This window comes from Scleropages formosus, chromosome 7 (genome assembly GCF_900964775.1).
Source record: "Scleropages formosus chromosome 7, fSclFor1.1, whole genome shotgun sequence".
NCBI classification, from domain to species: Eukaryota; Metazoa; Chordata; class Actinopteri; order Osteoglossiformes; family Osteoglossidae; genus Scleropages; species Scleropages formosus.
The window spans coordinates 24,790,789-24,807,217 of record NC_041812.1 but is presented as its reverse complement, the minus strand read 5'-3'; the positions used below and the strand labels follow the sequence as shown (position 1 = coordinate 24,807,217).

At 44.3% G+C, this 16,429-nt stretch overlaps 1 protein-coding gene across 2 annotated transcripts in view; it reads right to left on the bottom strand.

Moving 5' to 3' along the window:
* Nucleotides 1–15,342, bottom strand: part of LOC108926313 (nuclear factor of activated T-cells, cytoplasmic 3-like) — a 48,461-nt gene extending 33,119 nt beyond the window's left edge. Inside the window, exons 1-2 of one of the 2 annotated variants that reach the window (XM_018738929.2) lie at nt 14,861–15,342; nt 1,446–2,574 (exon numbers count right to left, since the gene is read on the bottom strand). In XM_018738929.2, coding sequence (XP_018594445.1) covers nt 1,446–2,574; nt 14,861–14,954 — 1,223 coding nt within the window. In that variant the 5' untranslated portion in view covers nt 14,955–15,342. Of the gene's footprint in view, nt 1–1,445; nt 2,575–10,320; nt 10,598–14,860 lie in introns of those variants that run through there. The other variant, XM_018738930.2, reaches the window with a different exon arrangement.
* Nucleotides 15,343–16,429: the final 1,087 nt, after the last annotated feature.

The window sequence follows — 16,429 nt, the reverse complement described above, 5'->3', positions numbered from 1 at the left end:
CATCATATTTATTTTTCAAATACCGCGGTATAGCAGGCATACCAGGTTCAGGAATGACCAGCGATGAGGTTGTACAAGGTGGAGCGTTTTATTAAACATATTAAAAACTAGAAAAAATATAACACACACACACACACACACACACACACACACACACACACACACACACACACACACACACACACACACACCATGAGCAATCAATGCAGCAGCATCCACATCATCACCAGTCCTATTTCCACAATGCAGCAACTCCTGTCTTTCCTTAGTCCATTGAACACTACGATAGACAGACATGGCTCAGGTGAGGCCACTAATGGAGGAGGTTGGTGCGCCCACGCTCCCGTGTGCCACAAACGTTAAGTTTTGTAATGTTAATTTTCCAGTTCCGGTGCTTATTTTTAAGGTGTGATGTGGTATTCAAGACATTTATATTAAAATAACTGTACGCTGCCATTTGTCAAGTAAAACAGTACCGGTCATAGAACCTCACAGGATGGGGCATATAACCCTAACGTATTTTAGGAGAAAAGTGCAGACACCAGCAGTGCTAGAGTCCCTAACCTTGATGTTAACTCGTCAGCGTCTGTTCTTGGTTGGCTGCTTACTGACAGGGAAGAGGAGTTCTCCACTCAGAAGTTAAGACAGCCACTAGCACTATCTGCTGCCCACATCTCTCAGAGTCATCCTCAAACCCTTCAATAGATTCTATCTCTTTGAGGGAACAGAGCTCTCACCAGCGAAACTGGATGTATGGCAGCATACTATCTGCATGGTACACTGCCTTTTGTTTTTTTACACCACATTTCACTGGAGAAATTCTGAAATGACTTTTGGGGGGGGAAAAAAAAAAAAAAAGGAAAAACTGACAAGCTACATTGCCCAGTGCAACAAGTGAAGTCTTAATTTAGTGCTAGTCCTGATGAAATTCCAAAGATAAAAAAAGAATTTAAGGTCAGTATTGTGAATTTGCCAGAAATATGCACAAAAAAAAAAAAAACTTGCCACCTAAGCGTATACATGCAAGCTTCCTGTATACATAGAGGAAAATGAAACACACATGCAGAACGCCATGGGAAGTGTTAACACACCCCTGAGCTATGAGTACGATTACTTATTAAAATGAAACTGATAACACTGAGAAGTGAATCAAGGCTATGAGAGAAACTCAGCCTTTGATCTTGTGTCATTTAGCAAACAAGTCTTTTGGACTTATCTCATATAACTCTCAAGATTAGTACTTGTTTTTACCTTTAATGACGGTGACAACATAAAATAGTTCGGTACGCCTTTCAGTGATAACCTCCAGCCTCAGTAATTTCTGTAATGATTAGAGAATGTGCCTTTTAAATAAATAACTCCCTTACAGCTACTGACTTTACCCTGTTAGCATACAAGAGTACCTCGTATTTAGAACTGTGAATGAAATGAATGAAAAGCTGTACCGGAAAATGGGAGTGTGGCCTGGTTTTGGCTTGTTCCAGGTGAAGTGTGAGGGGACGGACAGAAACTGCTCCCCAGTGCCATCCTTCTTCAAGCCTTGCAGAGCTTCCTCCACCGGAGACTCCAGCGAAGGGGACACGGCACCCCCCGCATCCTCTAGACCCGAGTCCCCCTTCCCAGGAAGAAGTGCTGTCCTGTCCTGAGACGTCTTCCGCGTCTTGGAAGGAATGTCCACCTCAGAAGGGCAGCACTGGAAAGGAGAGATGGCCAGCGAGGGACTGCCAACCCAGGTGTCCTCTGTTACGCTGCCCCGGGGGGAATGGCCAGGCGTGGGAGTTGGGGAGTGATGTGGAGAAGTGGAACCTGGGTAGCAGATGTCGGCGCTGGAGTGGCGCCTCTTTCCACAGGGTGAGGTGGGCCGGGAAGAGGGCCGAGAGGGTGGCCGGGGGCTTAGCCAGTTCTCATCAGTGACACTAGTGCGGGGGGAGTGGCCTGGGGAGTGAGCTGGGGAGTGGCGGGGTGACAGCGAAAGTGGGAAGGCAGTGGGGTGGTGCTGCCAGGCCTCCTCCCCTAGCGCAGCCTGGGGGGAACAGCCTGGGGAGGCAAGTGGGGAGCCGAGCGTGAAGCGAGCCGCCGCCTCATTCAGCTCCGAATCGACGTCGTCATACACGTGAGAGAAAGACTCGCAGGACGACGCGTCCGAGAACCAGCTCCTGGATGAGAGGCTGCTACAGGGGCTGGGGCTCAGTGAGGAGTCCCGATATGAATGGTCCAGCGGCAGGTAAAGATGGTCTCTGGACAAGGGCCGCTCGTGGTACTCGCCCTCGGGACATTTGGCTCGCAGGACGTCCTCACTGGCCTCCATCTCCTGCTGGCAGTTAGGAGAGATGGAGGTGATCTGGATGCTGGGACACTCAAAGGCCTTGGGGCCTCCCACAGAGCTGTACTTGGAGCCCTGAACATCATAGCCCGGGTCGTAGACTTTGTTGGCGGGGGGCCGGGGGGGTGCCGAGATGACCGGGGAGTGAGCGTGCTGGCCATGCCGAGCGATGCCGATTGGCTGGTTAACCACTGATGGGGGCTGGCCAACATTGAGGATGTAGAAAGAGGTGTTGTCATCAGGTTCAAGATCTGGGTGAGGAAAAACAAAACACACTTGAAGACCCGAAGAAACACCAGAGAGAACTGCATTTTGAAAACTGCTAATAGGAGACTTTACCAACCGATAGCAAGATATTAGCAATGCTTCTCTTCAAAGTAACAGGGCTGTTGGTGTAAACAGTCTCAGACAGCACTTTAAAGCTGGAGAGATCATCCAGACAAATCACGTTTTCAGTCGTAGCCATTCATAGGCGAGACATTAATCCGAGCCTAAACAGTAAGGCTGCAAAACCAAAGACTGCCTGTGCCAAAACACTGGTAAAGTACTATGTATAAGATGCCGCAGCTGACATCTTTACTTGCCCCCGGAACAGCTGTGGGCCGCCCGCTCATTTAGACACAGAAGTGATGCACATCGGAAAACACGTGCATGCAACTGGTGCTTGTGATGGCTAACTATTAATAATACAACTCTCAGTGTTCCCGCCTACACACACACCCCATGTCCGCGGCACATGAGACCGATGAAGCAAGGGGGAAACCACTCTCTCACTGCTGAAGTCAACTGACTTCTTACAGTCAGCACAGCCAACACTGGCCCTGCACGTACAGTTCCGTACATTTGAAAAGACGTTACATTAATTCTTACCGACATATACGACCAAGTTACAGATGATAACAACAACAATACACGCATACAAAGATGAAGGCACTTTGCAAGTACTTTAATAATAAGATGAAATGCCAACATGCCATTAGAAAATTAACTTATTCTACTCCAAATGCCCTCTGTTATACAATGCAGAACTGATTTACCAAAACTGAAAGGGAAAATGAAGAGCTTAATGCAACAATAAACCCACTGGGCTGTTTAAAAAAAGTCCCTGCACTCAACACCTGAAGGTGGCAATCAATTAGTAATCATTCTTCAATATGTCCACTTTATCAATGTGATTACATTAGAGAGTAAAATAAATACATTTATACAAACAGCAGGAGTCTGCAAATAGTTTTCATTTTAATTTACCCTGACTGACATGGCCCATGTGCCATTAATCTGATTGAGAAAATAAAGTGATGACAATAGGACGTATTCAGACAGTGTGAGTGGGTGGTACTGAATCTCAAACATGTGACAAGCACACCCCTACCAAGAAAGTAACAACACAAAGAAAGACAGCAATCAGATCGGATAAAGGCAGAGTAAATTAAACATTTTCTGCGACACGTTTCTATTGTTCCGTTTTCATCAACCATTTATCCAATGCATGTTTCAGTGTCCCTCTAACACGGAAATATCAGGTATGACGCAGGTATGGACACGACGGCAGTCAGTAGCGGTACTTTTATCACCTTTTAGCTTGAAGCAACACTAAAATGAAGTCTACTTTCAAATAACTGAAAATAATAATAAAAAAACCCTTATTTCCCATTCATTGCGTTGTGTTCCGCTATATTCGATATAAATGAAAGAGAGTGCCGTATTCCTCTTGAGCATCCGGCAGCATGACACTGAAATAGAGGACAGTCTCATGAGAACATATTGAAGTGTTTGACTTTAAATATTGACTACATGTCTTATTTGTGACTGAGGACAGAACAAAGCTGCCAACGAGAAAGGGACAGATTAACCACAATAACATGCAGCACTCTTCAATCTGGACACTTCAGTTTGCTTTATTATGTACACAATCAAAAAAGCCCAACGACAGACATTTAACTATTCATTTACTAGAAAGTTTTTGCAAAAATTCTGAATATAATTGTAATAAATTTAAAAAAATGCTGAATGAAATTGTCTGACAACTCCATGAAGGTGCCCATGCTACACACAGCACCACTGTTCCTATTCAGAGAACATTTCACTGGCAACTAAGAGAGGCAAGTGGAAATGCAAGTCTTTTTTGTGCTGCAAGAGAAATCTGCAATAATAATAATAATAATAAATAGAATCCTGAAGAAAAGTACAACTAAAAATAACAAGGAAATATTTGTAACACAAGGTACCAGCATGTACAGTTTTAACTTCATTGCTGCCGTTGGACTTTGATGTTTGCCATCGAGTAGCATAGTGTTTAGACTTGTCACCTTTCAATTGAAGGACTCGGGTTCAACTCCTGTTCCTGCTGTAATACCCTTGGCAGGGTACTTAACTTACCCTGAACAGCCCCAGTAAAAATTACCCAATTGTTTAAATGGAGAAGTCATTTTAAGCAGCGCCCTACTATGTGGTGGGTTTGAGGTTTGAGTCCTGCTTGGGGTGCCTTGTGGTGAACTGGCGTCCGTTCCAGGGTGTGTCCCCTCCCTCTTTGGCCTTGTGCCCTGTGTTGCCGGGTAGGCTCCGGTTCGCTGCGACCTCACTCGGAACGAGCGGTTTCAGATCGCGTGCGTGCGTGCGTGCGTGCAAGAGATTTTAAGAAGCTCACTATACAAACCTAACATTCAGTTGCTCTTGGAGAACAGCATCAGCTAAATGAATGAATGTATGAATGAATGAATGAATAAGTGCAAGTAAAGCACTCTGTCAAGGTAGCAATGTGCTTCAATCAACACATTATTAATAACCCTTCGTTCCTCACTCCATCCTTGGACTGATGAAGATGGAAGTCCATGGACAGCTCTGAGTACTGAGTTGTGAAGGAGATCTTGTTGGGCAATTCGTGGGGCAGAGGCGATATGCTCCTCCGCACCCAGATTAGCCCGACACCCGAAACCAAGCGCTACACATAAGCGACGGCCAAGTGGGAAAGCACCCTGTGAGGCCAGGCTGAGAGCACCTGCTCCAGCGGGGGGGTGGGGGTGCCGAGAGGGGCATGGGCACATTCTTCACAGTGTCTGAGGTGCTGGTCAACAAGGTCAAGGCATTCCAGTTCATCAGTCTCATCAGTGCCCCAAAGCAAAAAAAAAAAAAAAAAAACACAAATCACACAACACTTCCATTCTGACACATTAAAGTATTTATAGACCTGCCTCAAAGGACTTACTCAGCAGTCTTAGTAGAACTGTTGCTTGAGATAATGTTTGTAAGAAGTTTCATGAAGGGCAAAAGTATACAGGACACCCAGGATGGAAGCAGACCGTATTTTGATTTAAATACCGATGCATTAAAAGGAGCAGAGAAGTGTGTACATGTGGCACAATTTGGCAGACTGTCAGTTCATGTAGTCACTTCACCTGGATGGTTCGTCTGGTCCCAACCTGATGGTGCCCACTGGCCAAGGACTTAACCAAGAACGTCATTCACTACTGAAATGCACACACTTCACAGAGCCTATCCAGTTAAATAAAGCACTTTAAGAGGCTTTGCTGTTCTAAAGCTAATAATAGCTGGAAATCGCCAATGGATTTGGGCGCTCAGTGGCGGCTGCCTGTTCGTGACATGCCGCGGGAAATCAAGGCCAGCACGAGGACTCAGGCTTGATGGTCCTCCACGTCATCGGGGGATTCTCGTAGACCGATAAAGCTGATCCGAGACGGCTCATTCAGTTGCCGAGGCTCCCGAAAGCCTTGGGTTAGGGAAACACGTCAGGATCCTCTCCCTGCTCCACTGGGCATGGCTGGTGTTGACACCGAGATACACATCTCCGGAGCCCCCTTCCACTTTGCCGCAACCCTGCGCGTGTGTACACGTGCATAAACAAAAACAGAGAAGCACACACACACCAGATGGTAACTGAACAAAGAACAGAGCAGACACTAATTCTCACACACATCGCTGCTGCACAAAGAACTAAGCACAAGCACACGCGTGCACCCACTTGTGCAAGCACAAATCAGCCTTTGTTGTGAAACACGGTGGTAATCCAAAGTGCAAGCCAACTTAACTCAGCAGATAAACCATTACAGGACTGCGTACACTGGCACGCCAAACTAGCCTACCACCTCAACTGTGCCATTAACCAAGCATTGCTCTTGTTTTTACCAGACGGAAAGGAAACAAAATCTGACTTTTTTTTTTTTTAAAAAAGGTTTTTTTTTTTCTAAAGGGTAACAGCATCACAATATTTTCCTAGCAGAAGGGGAGAACTCCACATGTAAATACACAACACACACACTGGAATGAACACAGCCAACTGCACATGAACATATGGTCATAGATTTAAGATGAACAGCTGTAAAAAATTGGTGTGAACTAGCAATTACAAGAATGACACCCATCTTGCAGCAAAAATCTACAGGTAAGTACTCTTCCTTTAGTGTTTTATCTGCAGTAGTGCTAATTCCATCGCTAGTGGTGCCGTCCAAGATCAATATGACCTGAAAAAACATTAGGATGTTTCTACAAAACAGGGGAACTTCTTCTCATCCTCAAGAATCAATCCGCTCTCAAACCTGCATTGCGCACAAATGCGGCACCTGTGAGACTCACTTCGGCCAGCAAAAGCGTATCTGTCGACAGGCTACTACATTTCAAATGAAACCTTTATAGATTAGTCTAACGAAGCCACTACGATGCTTACATAACTGCTGATTCGTGACATGAGCAAAGGTTTCCGTTTCCCATGGTGCACTTTGAGTAGGCAGGAGGAAAACGCCACATGACAGTAAGCACTTCTGGCATGGATCAGCCTTGTCACAGTGCACACTGCCCTCTGAAATCTAACCCTGCCGAAGCATCCCACAAACCTTAAACGTACCTTCAGCTCCTGAATAAAGCTCCTGGCCTAAAAAAGCAGTGCCGTGACAACTTTACAGTCTCACACACACACACACACACACACACGTCACAGGGACCACCAGAACCTTCTCCCCGTCATAACAGAACGGACATTCTAATTTAAACAATATTTCGTATACCAGGCTAATTTGTGGGAGGGGGGGACGACCTACAGTTGACAGCCAAAGCTTCAAATTGCCCTGAACCAATTTCAAGCGTACCTCAGTTTTAGCCAAGAATTACCAAGTAATGGCATTGTTTATAGCTGCTGAAGGCTACGGGTACATGTAGCACGAAATACCCAAGGACGCCGGCCGGTCGCCGGGAAAGCCACGTCCTTCTGCTTTAAACGAAAACAAGGTGCCCGATACAGACACATACAGGCATGAGCCCGGCAACACGTCATCGCCTGCACCTCAAGCTGTGGGCAACACTGGAGGTTTTACTGCACAAGCGTGCTGGGTGACATTTAAACAATCTGTCAGGGCCTACTGTATGCCTCGCCAAACAGGGCAGGGAGAAAGAGTGTGTGCGCGAGAGAGAGAGAGAGAGAGAGAGAGAGAGAGAGAGAGAGAGAGAGAGAGAGAGAGAGAGAGAGAGAGAGAGAGAGAGAGAGAGAGAGAAGTGGCCCCACAGAGGAAAAATGCTGAATGTGACAGCCACAAATTAACTCGGGCTAACATTCACGAAAGGTATACATTCAGACAAAAATAAATCAGTGTTGATATGTTTAAACAGCGGACCTTACCGGGGCTAAGAGGAAAGCTTGCTCTCCAATCGCAAATACAACACAGCCAACCCAAGCAACGGTGCGAGCCGTTCCGTGAAACGGCTACGCACCACGTATTTACTTCTTGAGCAAAAACCGTAGCCACTCGAAATTTAGTCCTTTAAAAGTAAAGGCATAATGTAGAGAAATAAAGCTCCTCCACGTTCAGAAATCTTCCAGAGGCTAACGCCGTACAAAAAAAAAAATGTTTCAATCAAGTACGGACCTGCAACATGCCGGCAACGCCGAGAATGCCATGTTTGAAACAGCACGACATCATCTCAGTGAAATGTGCATTAACCTAGTGTGTTTTAAAGACTAATAAAACAGCTTGCTCCCATTTCCACGGCGCACAACATCTTAAAGAATTTGGTCACGTAGCCCTCGCGCTTGCGAGTAACGTCAGCAAAGAAACACGAGCTGCGAGTTCCAGTAAAAGGCCACTGTGTCCGCAGCCTCTTCAACTCACCCACTCCCACGGAGCAATGGGCTCCCCAGTCGGGGTCACCCGCTCCCCCACCTCCACCCATCTGGAGTCCCCTCTGGCAGCCAGTCAATCACCCAATGGCAGCATCAGCTCTCTAGGCATATTGTGCAACTTTAGCTGCGAAGCGGCAGCCGGCCGGAAGGTGAGAAGGCAGCAAGTGGATCCCGGAATTGGAACGAGACCGTCAAGGACCACGGAGCGCTTCACAATGCAGCGTCTCAATATGTGGGCCTAGCGTACGCGCCCTGGCTCACAATTACTGCGGTCCAGACCCGATTCGCAGCCCAACAGAACATCTTGCGAGAAAGGCTTCGCAAAGGTAAACGTACACACAGAGTTCAAACAAGTAAAAATGACAGCCTTTTCAGATTTTTCAGTTTTCCCTAAATAGACGCTCACGTGTACTGAAGAATGGCCGATTATACACGCGAATATTTCTACGGTTTAGCTGGAATAAAGCTTGATATTCTGATAATCTCTTACAAGATGAAGAATACTTTCGAACAAGTCTGGTCGTATTTATCGATAAATCAACTTTCCGGCCTTTGGAAATACACGTAAATGTAAAAACGAGAAAGGCGTAAAACACTAACGCAACATTTCGGATACATTTTCACAAAGGGACTTGAAACAACTGATGGAATAAAGACTTCAAGCTTATCGAATACTGCAATGAAAAACTTTCACATGAACAGGGAGTCACCCAGCAGGACAAAGTGAAGGAGAGAAAAGAAGAAGAAAACCCAAACAAGCAAAAGGGGGCTTTAAGCACTGGCGAGCAGTGCGATGCAGCCTCCTTCTGTCCACTGGCATGTTGATACAGCACAGACAACAGTGGCTTCAGTTACCCTAAATTTAAACTACACAAATGCCACACGTAGCTACTCATCCCTCACCCGCCTAACACACGTGCTTCCTTTGTCACCCACAAACATCAGGGCCCTTCAGCTTCCGTAATGGGGAAATGCATGGGACTCACTGGAGACAGAATTGCCCACCTCCCCCCCCCCAAGAGGGGCCCTAGGCTACCCCCTAAGCTTTCTAAGGGTGAGGTAGAACAGCCTAGAGAAAGCAATTTGGCTCACGGAGCCCTGGGCCAGCTCCAGCTGCATCGCTGAGTAGAAACAGTGCAAATTGAAAAAAATTTTTACATTACAAATTTCTCTAGGTGGGCTGGTGGTGGGGGATATCACATGACTGAAAGGTTACAAAACATCACTGCTTCAGTAACCATGTAAAAAAGAAAAAAAAATGCAGAAAAATAAGTTCAAGGCAACGCATGTGATGATAATATTATTATTATTATTATTATTAATAAATAATAACAATAAAACAACCTCTGAATAAATAAAAATCATGTGTGAACTGCTCTGAATAAGGAATTCAGCCAAGCAATTAAATAAATAATGAGAAGAGGCTTACAACTTTCAGTCTATGGCAGCATGACCACTACAGGCCTACCTCAGTAATTATTAACACGGTATAATACAACAGTTCTACCTTCACTGCTACCACTAATACCAGCAGTCCACCCCGAGTGCCCACAAACAGACCACTCCAGGCACTGTCATATCTCCTTCCCTCTCCCGCAAGAAGTAAAACCAAGGAACCACATGAAGCAGGCAGACCAACACCAAGCTCTAATACTCTCTGGAATTGACTTCTGAACTTTTATCTAAGCAAGCTTTGCAGGTTCAACAACTCTACGGTTATTAAAAGCTTGCCGGGAGAGATGTTTGATCCGAGGGAGTCACGCACTCACGAGCCATGTTGAAAATGCAATAGAAGAGAGAGGGTAGGCCAGTGTGTGTGTGTGTGAGAAAGAGAGAGAGACAGAAAGAAGCAGAGAGAGCGCAAGCTCACCTGGTGATGAGGCACAGAGCATTCTTCAACCACTCCTGCTTACAGTTTGCTCAGCAGCGAACTCAGAGCGACTCCTGGGCTCCTTTTTTGAGAAAACGCCGTAACATGCCGTCTCCCTTCTGGTACTCTTGCTGGGAGCTCAAAATAGTTCACCATGAGTGCGATGTAATTTCAGTCTTTCCCAAGATTGGCAAGCAACAAAACGGACAGTCAGATGTCCGGGAACGTGCGCTTCAAAGAAAGTCTTTGACTTTGGTGACTTTGGTCTGTGTGTGTGTGTGTGTGTGTGCGCGCGCATGTCTTTTATGTATCTATGGATTCATCTATAGATCAGCCCATAAACCTCAAAACAGACAAACTAACTTTTTGTTTTGTCAAGTTCTTGCTTCAGCTTCACAAGTCCATGCAATAAACTATCTACAATGGTGTTATTTTTTTAAACATTCCACAGAGTAAACTACATGTCCTGGATCTTCCTACATAATACCAGTCCTAATGCAAAACTAGCATGATCAGACAGGTACTTCCAACAGACAATGTGGAAGAGAGGTTCTGTGGCAAAGGAGAACCAAAGTGGGGAGGGAGGGAGGGAAGAGGGGAGAAAGCCTCCAACACTGCACTCTCCGAATTCCAGCAGCATCTGAGTACCACATGGCATGCTTGGACAAATCGGATGACTTGGATGATGTTTAAAAGTCTGGGCCAAAAGCCAAAGCTGCTACCATGGCCTGTGCCTCCCAGAACCATGGAGGGCTCTTTTAGAATATTGCTCCAGAGCCTCCTAGATCCACACTACCCTTTTCCAAGAGCACTTCCCTTCCCTCATGGACCCCCTCAAGGGTTCTTCTGACTAAACACTGCTCCCTTCACTTTCAAAACCCACTAAAAGGCTACTCTCAAAGAACATCACGCCTGCAATTCCAGAACCCATGAGTACCCTACCCTACCACTAAGAAGGGTACCATTATTCCACCTCCAAACCCCACAAAGGGCTCTCCTCCAAGGACATCACTACTAAAACTCAAAGAACAAACAACACTGTTACAATATGCTCATCGGACCTGTGACCCGGTGATTATCCTGAAAATTATCCTGAAAAATGCTACAAGTGGCTGAGTCTCAAACCCAAGCACTAGCTACATAAGACAGACATCAAAAGTTGTAATTACAATGCATGTATGCTTTTCTTCAAATATTTTTCATTAAACAAAATTAATTTCGATGCTTTCATACACACACACACACACACACACACACACACACACGTGTGTGCTTTTATACACAAGATTGAAAAACAAATTTAAAATCATAATCATTTTTTTAACAGCCCTAACTGGGTCCAATGACCAGGTTGTTCAGTCATTTTACAAACTACACCGCACAGTGTAGCCTATATTTACCCAGTATTAATTAATATATTAGTGTTTAAATATATGGGTAAAGGCTGATGGGCAAAGGGTTCAGAGAGGTCTATTACAAATAAGAGGAGAACTTGGGCTTCAACTGCACAACAATTTAATAAACTACAGTAGTTTATTTTCAGGTGACTGTACATTACAGTCTTCATGACTGTAGTCAGCCAAAATTTGTCCTGAAAGCACATACTAAAAGTGCAACAAAGTGTGACAATAAGAACTCTTTTTGTCCTGATAAAGTATCTCCAACACCAAATATCCTATGGCTGAAAGACAACCCTTAAAGCTAACTTTTTAGAACTCTAAAACTTCTCCCAGTGCCTAACTGGTGAATAGCTGCTTAAATCCCTGGCGTTTCACACTTTAAAGGACAAGTCCTGCCTTGTGCGTGAGGATTGCTCAAAGCAAGTCAACACCCATAAAAAACACAGCCGCTGGATTCAAAACTACAACCATCTGTGTGCAACCAAATTATGTTTCCAATAGCAGTTCTCATGTCAGTACATGAGCCAAACATTTATTCCTATCAGCTAAGATTTATCTTGAACAAATAAGCTTTACATTTAGCTTGAATCTACAAAAAAAAAAACATCAAGTAAAAGTGGGGAGGGAAGAAGAAAAAAAAAAAAAAGGACCCTGGCAGGGAAAATCACCTTGTACTCAAATGCAACTTCTATGTAAAATATATTTGAATGACTAACTATTTCTGGTGTTTCTTAGAATTAAACGGGGTCTTTAAACTCAAAGAGGTTCCAAAGCCCCCAAGTCATCAAGGAACTAAAAATGGTGTCATATGTTTAGATTTGGGACAAAATTTTTCAAGTAGAACACATTGGCATTGAAGAACACTGCTGAGATGTCAACTTCAGAGGAAGCAGAAGTTGCATGTCCCTTTCATACTCATTTAAACAATTCTAGAGTTGTTTTAAGGCCTCATGAAGTCCATCGTATTCTTCCTCGAATTCAGAATATTCGGTTCAATTACTTAACACTCATTATTTCCACATGAGTACCTGACTTTTACAAAAATCAACCCTGCGAATAAGATCTCCAGTACAAATTTTAGGAAGCCATCTAACTAAAATCACAAAAACTAAGTTTTCATCTGCTTCTCCACAGAAGCAGTCTTTTTGTATCACATATAATTTAACATGCATATGAAAATGGACCTCTTCAAGCTTGTAATTAAACTGGCTGTCATCATTCTCGTGATTTCCTGACACAGTAAGCCCTTAAAAATTTCAAAATTCATACGTACTCTTCTGAATTGCTTAAAACAAAGTTCACATCAGAAAAGTCTGGTATTTTCAGTCTGAAATTTACAAACAAAAAAAAATCTACACTAAAATCCATATATTGTCCTACAGTATCAGCAAATTACAGCAGCATCCCGGTCAGATATATGACAGAGGGAAAGATGAGGAAAAACACAAAACTCAGTCATCAGGTCTTACACTCCACCGAGAAAAACACTGCGTTTCCATCTCTGGTTGAAAATTAAATGATAATCCCAACTAATCCAGAAACAGTTTATTTTAACCCAACCGTGAAACATTCCCTGGCTGGTTTGGTCATTTCACTCTCATACTCAGACATCCAGCATATGCCACCATTCACAATACTTCCCACAAACATTTCAGGCATAGACAAAAAAAAGGTTCTCAGAATTAACAAGTCATCACGAACAACAGAGTCTATGACTACATTGTAAAGTGCATCAGGATGGGGGGGGGGGGGAATCCTCTTTTCGTAGATTTTACAGGATGAGTACCGGTTTTGTGCTGTTCAACTAAAAAACCAAATGAGGTTATTTCTGGTACAAATACACACCTTTGAATTATGCAAGCACGTCTGAACCAGTGAATACAGTTATAAACACTGGGCATACGCTCATTTCCCCCCCCCTCCCCTTTTCTGGGGTTTTCCTTTTCCATTTAAATTTTTTCAAAAATGTTTTAAAACTTGATATTTATAAATACATTTAATTATTTTACGAATCTACAAAAACAAAACAAAAAGTCTGTAGATTTTATTTTTTTCCTACCCTGTAAAAAAAAACACAACATAGAAAATTCAAAGCATCATCAACTAGGTTATTTTATTAAGATGCCCTAAAGAGTCTCTTTACTGTGGACATTTGGCATATGATCACAGAAACCCCCCCTGGGGGTATCAGCAGAATCACAAAGGTGCATTGCTGTGGTTTCAACCCAATAAACAGAGTGTAACCAACTGGACAGCACTTCCCTGTACAAACATACATACAAATTAGAAATGTGCAATTATTTTATGCATCATCATGTAAAAAAATGCAGTTGATGGGAGACGGATCTCTGCGAATCTCTATAGAAATGTACAAAATATAATATTGGAATCGTTTCGTTCTGCCATCTGGGGCAACACAGTGTGTAACATATTGATATTATTGCCACATAACAAACAGTTGCATTTTAAAAACGTCAGATCTATACGCAAACACACTTACTCACCATCTCCTAATAAAAAATAGCGAAATAATTTTAAGAAAAAAGGCACACTTTCTGAACAGAAGAGTCGCGCCATTCCAGATTGTCAAGAGTATGGAAATAAAAAGTGTGTCTTTAGTCTTAAGCGCAGAAATATACGAACCGACGCGTCACTGAAACGAACGCCTGAACAGACAGATGAATGAATCATGTATAAAAAGCGAAATTAAGCACTTGGTAAGTGCCATTTTCCGCGTGTATTAAAAGGAAATGAGAAGGAGCCGCTTGTGTGTAAGTGGATCGCTGGGCTCGAGTCGTACACTTATATTACGCCGGTAATAATTACCGCGTTCCACTCTGAGAAAGAAGCGAAACGTGCGAAAAGCGCACGACAATGGAATCATGGTGAAGTGTGGTGCGCTTGGCCAGCTGCTGGAGTATATGAGAAGTCGGTAAAGATTAGTGGCCACTCGTGGTGAACACTTTTTCTTTTTTTTTGCGCTGACCGTGTGCGGGTCCATTGTGGCACGTAGCTCGAGTGCTAACGTGACACGGATGATCATCGTGATGTACACGATTTAGGCGTCTCCGCCCGCGCTGTGTACGGAGGGAGCAGCGCGGCGGGCGCGCGGGGTCCGGAGCGCGAGCACGAACACGAACCTGCGGGGCCTAGCGACTGCTGCTGCTGGCCGTCCTCCCCGAAGATGAGTCTGAAGTCCAGCTCCTCGTTACCGCTGCAGTTTGCGGTACTCATCGGGTTGCGCGGCTATGGCTCGCCCCGGCGTCACTTTTTTACGCAGCAGCTCCTCCTGTAAAACACTGTCCCCTGGGTGCATTCAATTTCAGCAAACTTTTCTCGCCAGTCGCTTACGTCCAGCTACCTAACCTATCGTGCATGAAGACCTCCCTATTATTATAATCCGAGTTACTTTCCCTTCTTCCTTCCTTCCTTCCAGGCTTTTGTTCTCGTTTTACTGCAGTGTTTCTTTCTTGTCTAATACGTCCAGAGAGAGAGGCGTTCGGACGAACCGCCGGACGTCAGACAGCCGACACTCTACTCTCACGCTCGTCCGCACAACAAAGTCCCTCCACTCGAGTCGAGCCTCAATCCCAACTTTTACTAACAGCTCGTGACAGTACGGCTCCGGTGGTGACGTCAGCAAACTCGGCGGAGAACTCCTCGCGGAGGGGCCACGGGCACGCGTGTTTACACACAGAAGGCATACTGTACACGCTCGCCAGCGGCCCGTGGCTTCATGGGAAATGGAGTTCGCTGTACGTTGGGAAGAATGACTTCTTTTCGGCGAACTTGGCGACATAGATGATAGAGGCTGTGACTGAAGTTGTGCAACACAGTCATTGCTAAATTTGGTTTCGTTGCATAACATTGTACTTCTTCTTCATGTAATGTGCAGATGTGTTTACGGAGACGAAATGGCCCGGTTTTAATCTCTTCAATCTTTTTCCCCCCAGTGTAACGTTCACAAAAGCTTGAAAATGCGTGTGTCCACCCCCCCGCCCAGAACGGATGCAAACCACATTACCATCAGAGAAATAATATACAAGTTCTTAGTTTTCCTTAAAATTATCTAATACCCATTTGAGAATTGTCCTAAAATAGCAAGTTTGCTTCACTTGGCATTTTATATCTCTTGGTAATCTGAGACTTTCCCTCGGGTTCTTGCAAGACAAGCATTTGCGCTAGGCCCTAGGTGATCTCAGAAGAAAAATTTCAAGAAAATATTTCCAGAAATCAGCACAGTTTGCTGCACTTAGAGAGCGACAGTCTTTTTTTATTGGCTTCTGATCACAATAAGGAAAAGTACAGTTATTCTAAATACAAGTCTCTCTTTTGTTCATAGTGGAGACAACAGAAATGTTACACAACAATTCAGCAGGAATTATTGGCGTTGAACTGAATTGAACAATAGGTGTTATTGGTATCATGTACTCCTTTTGAAGGCACTTACTGCTCAGAAATGTATTAAGCTGTAAGGCGACTCACGTAAAGTTAGTACCAAGTGCTTTCAATTTTGCAGTAGCTGCAACAATGTGTTCATTGATGCAGTATAGATCACCTGTGTTTCATCTTCACCGATGACCTTAGAATGAGAAGAGTGAGAGCACAGTATCGGCAGATTGTGTAGGTGGGTGTCGTTGTGGTTCGCGATAATATTTCTTGTAAAGAAAGCTGTCAAGAAAACAAAACTTGTATGTGCTGTTTTCAAT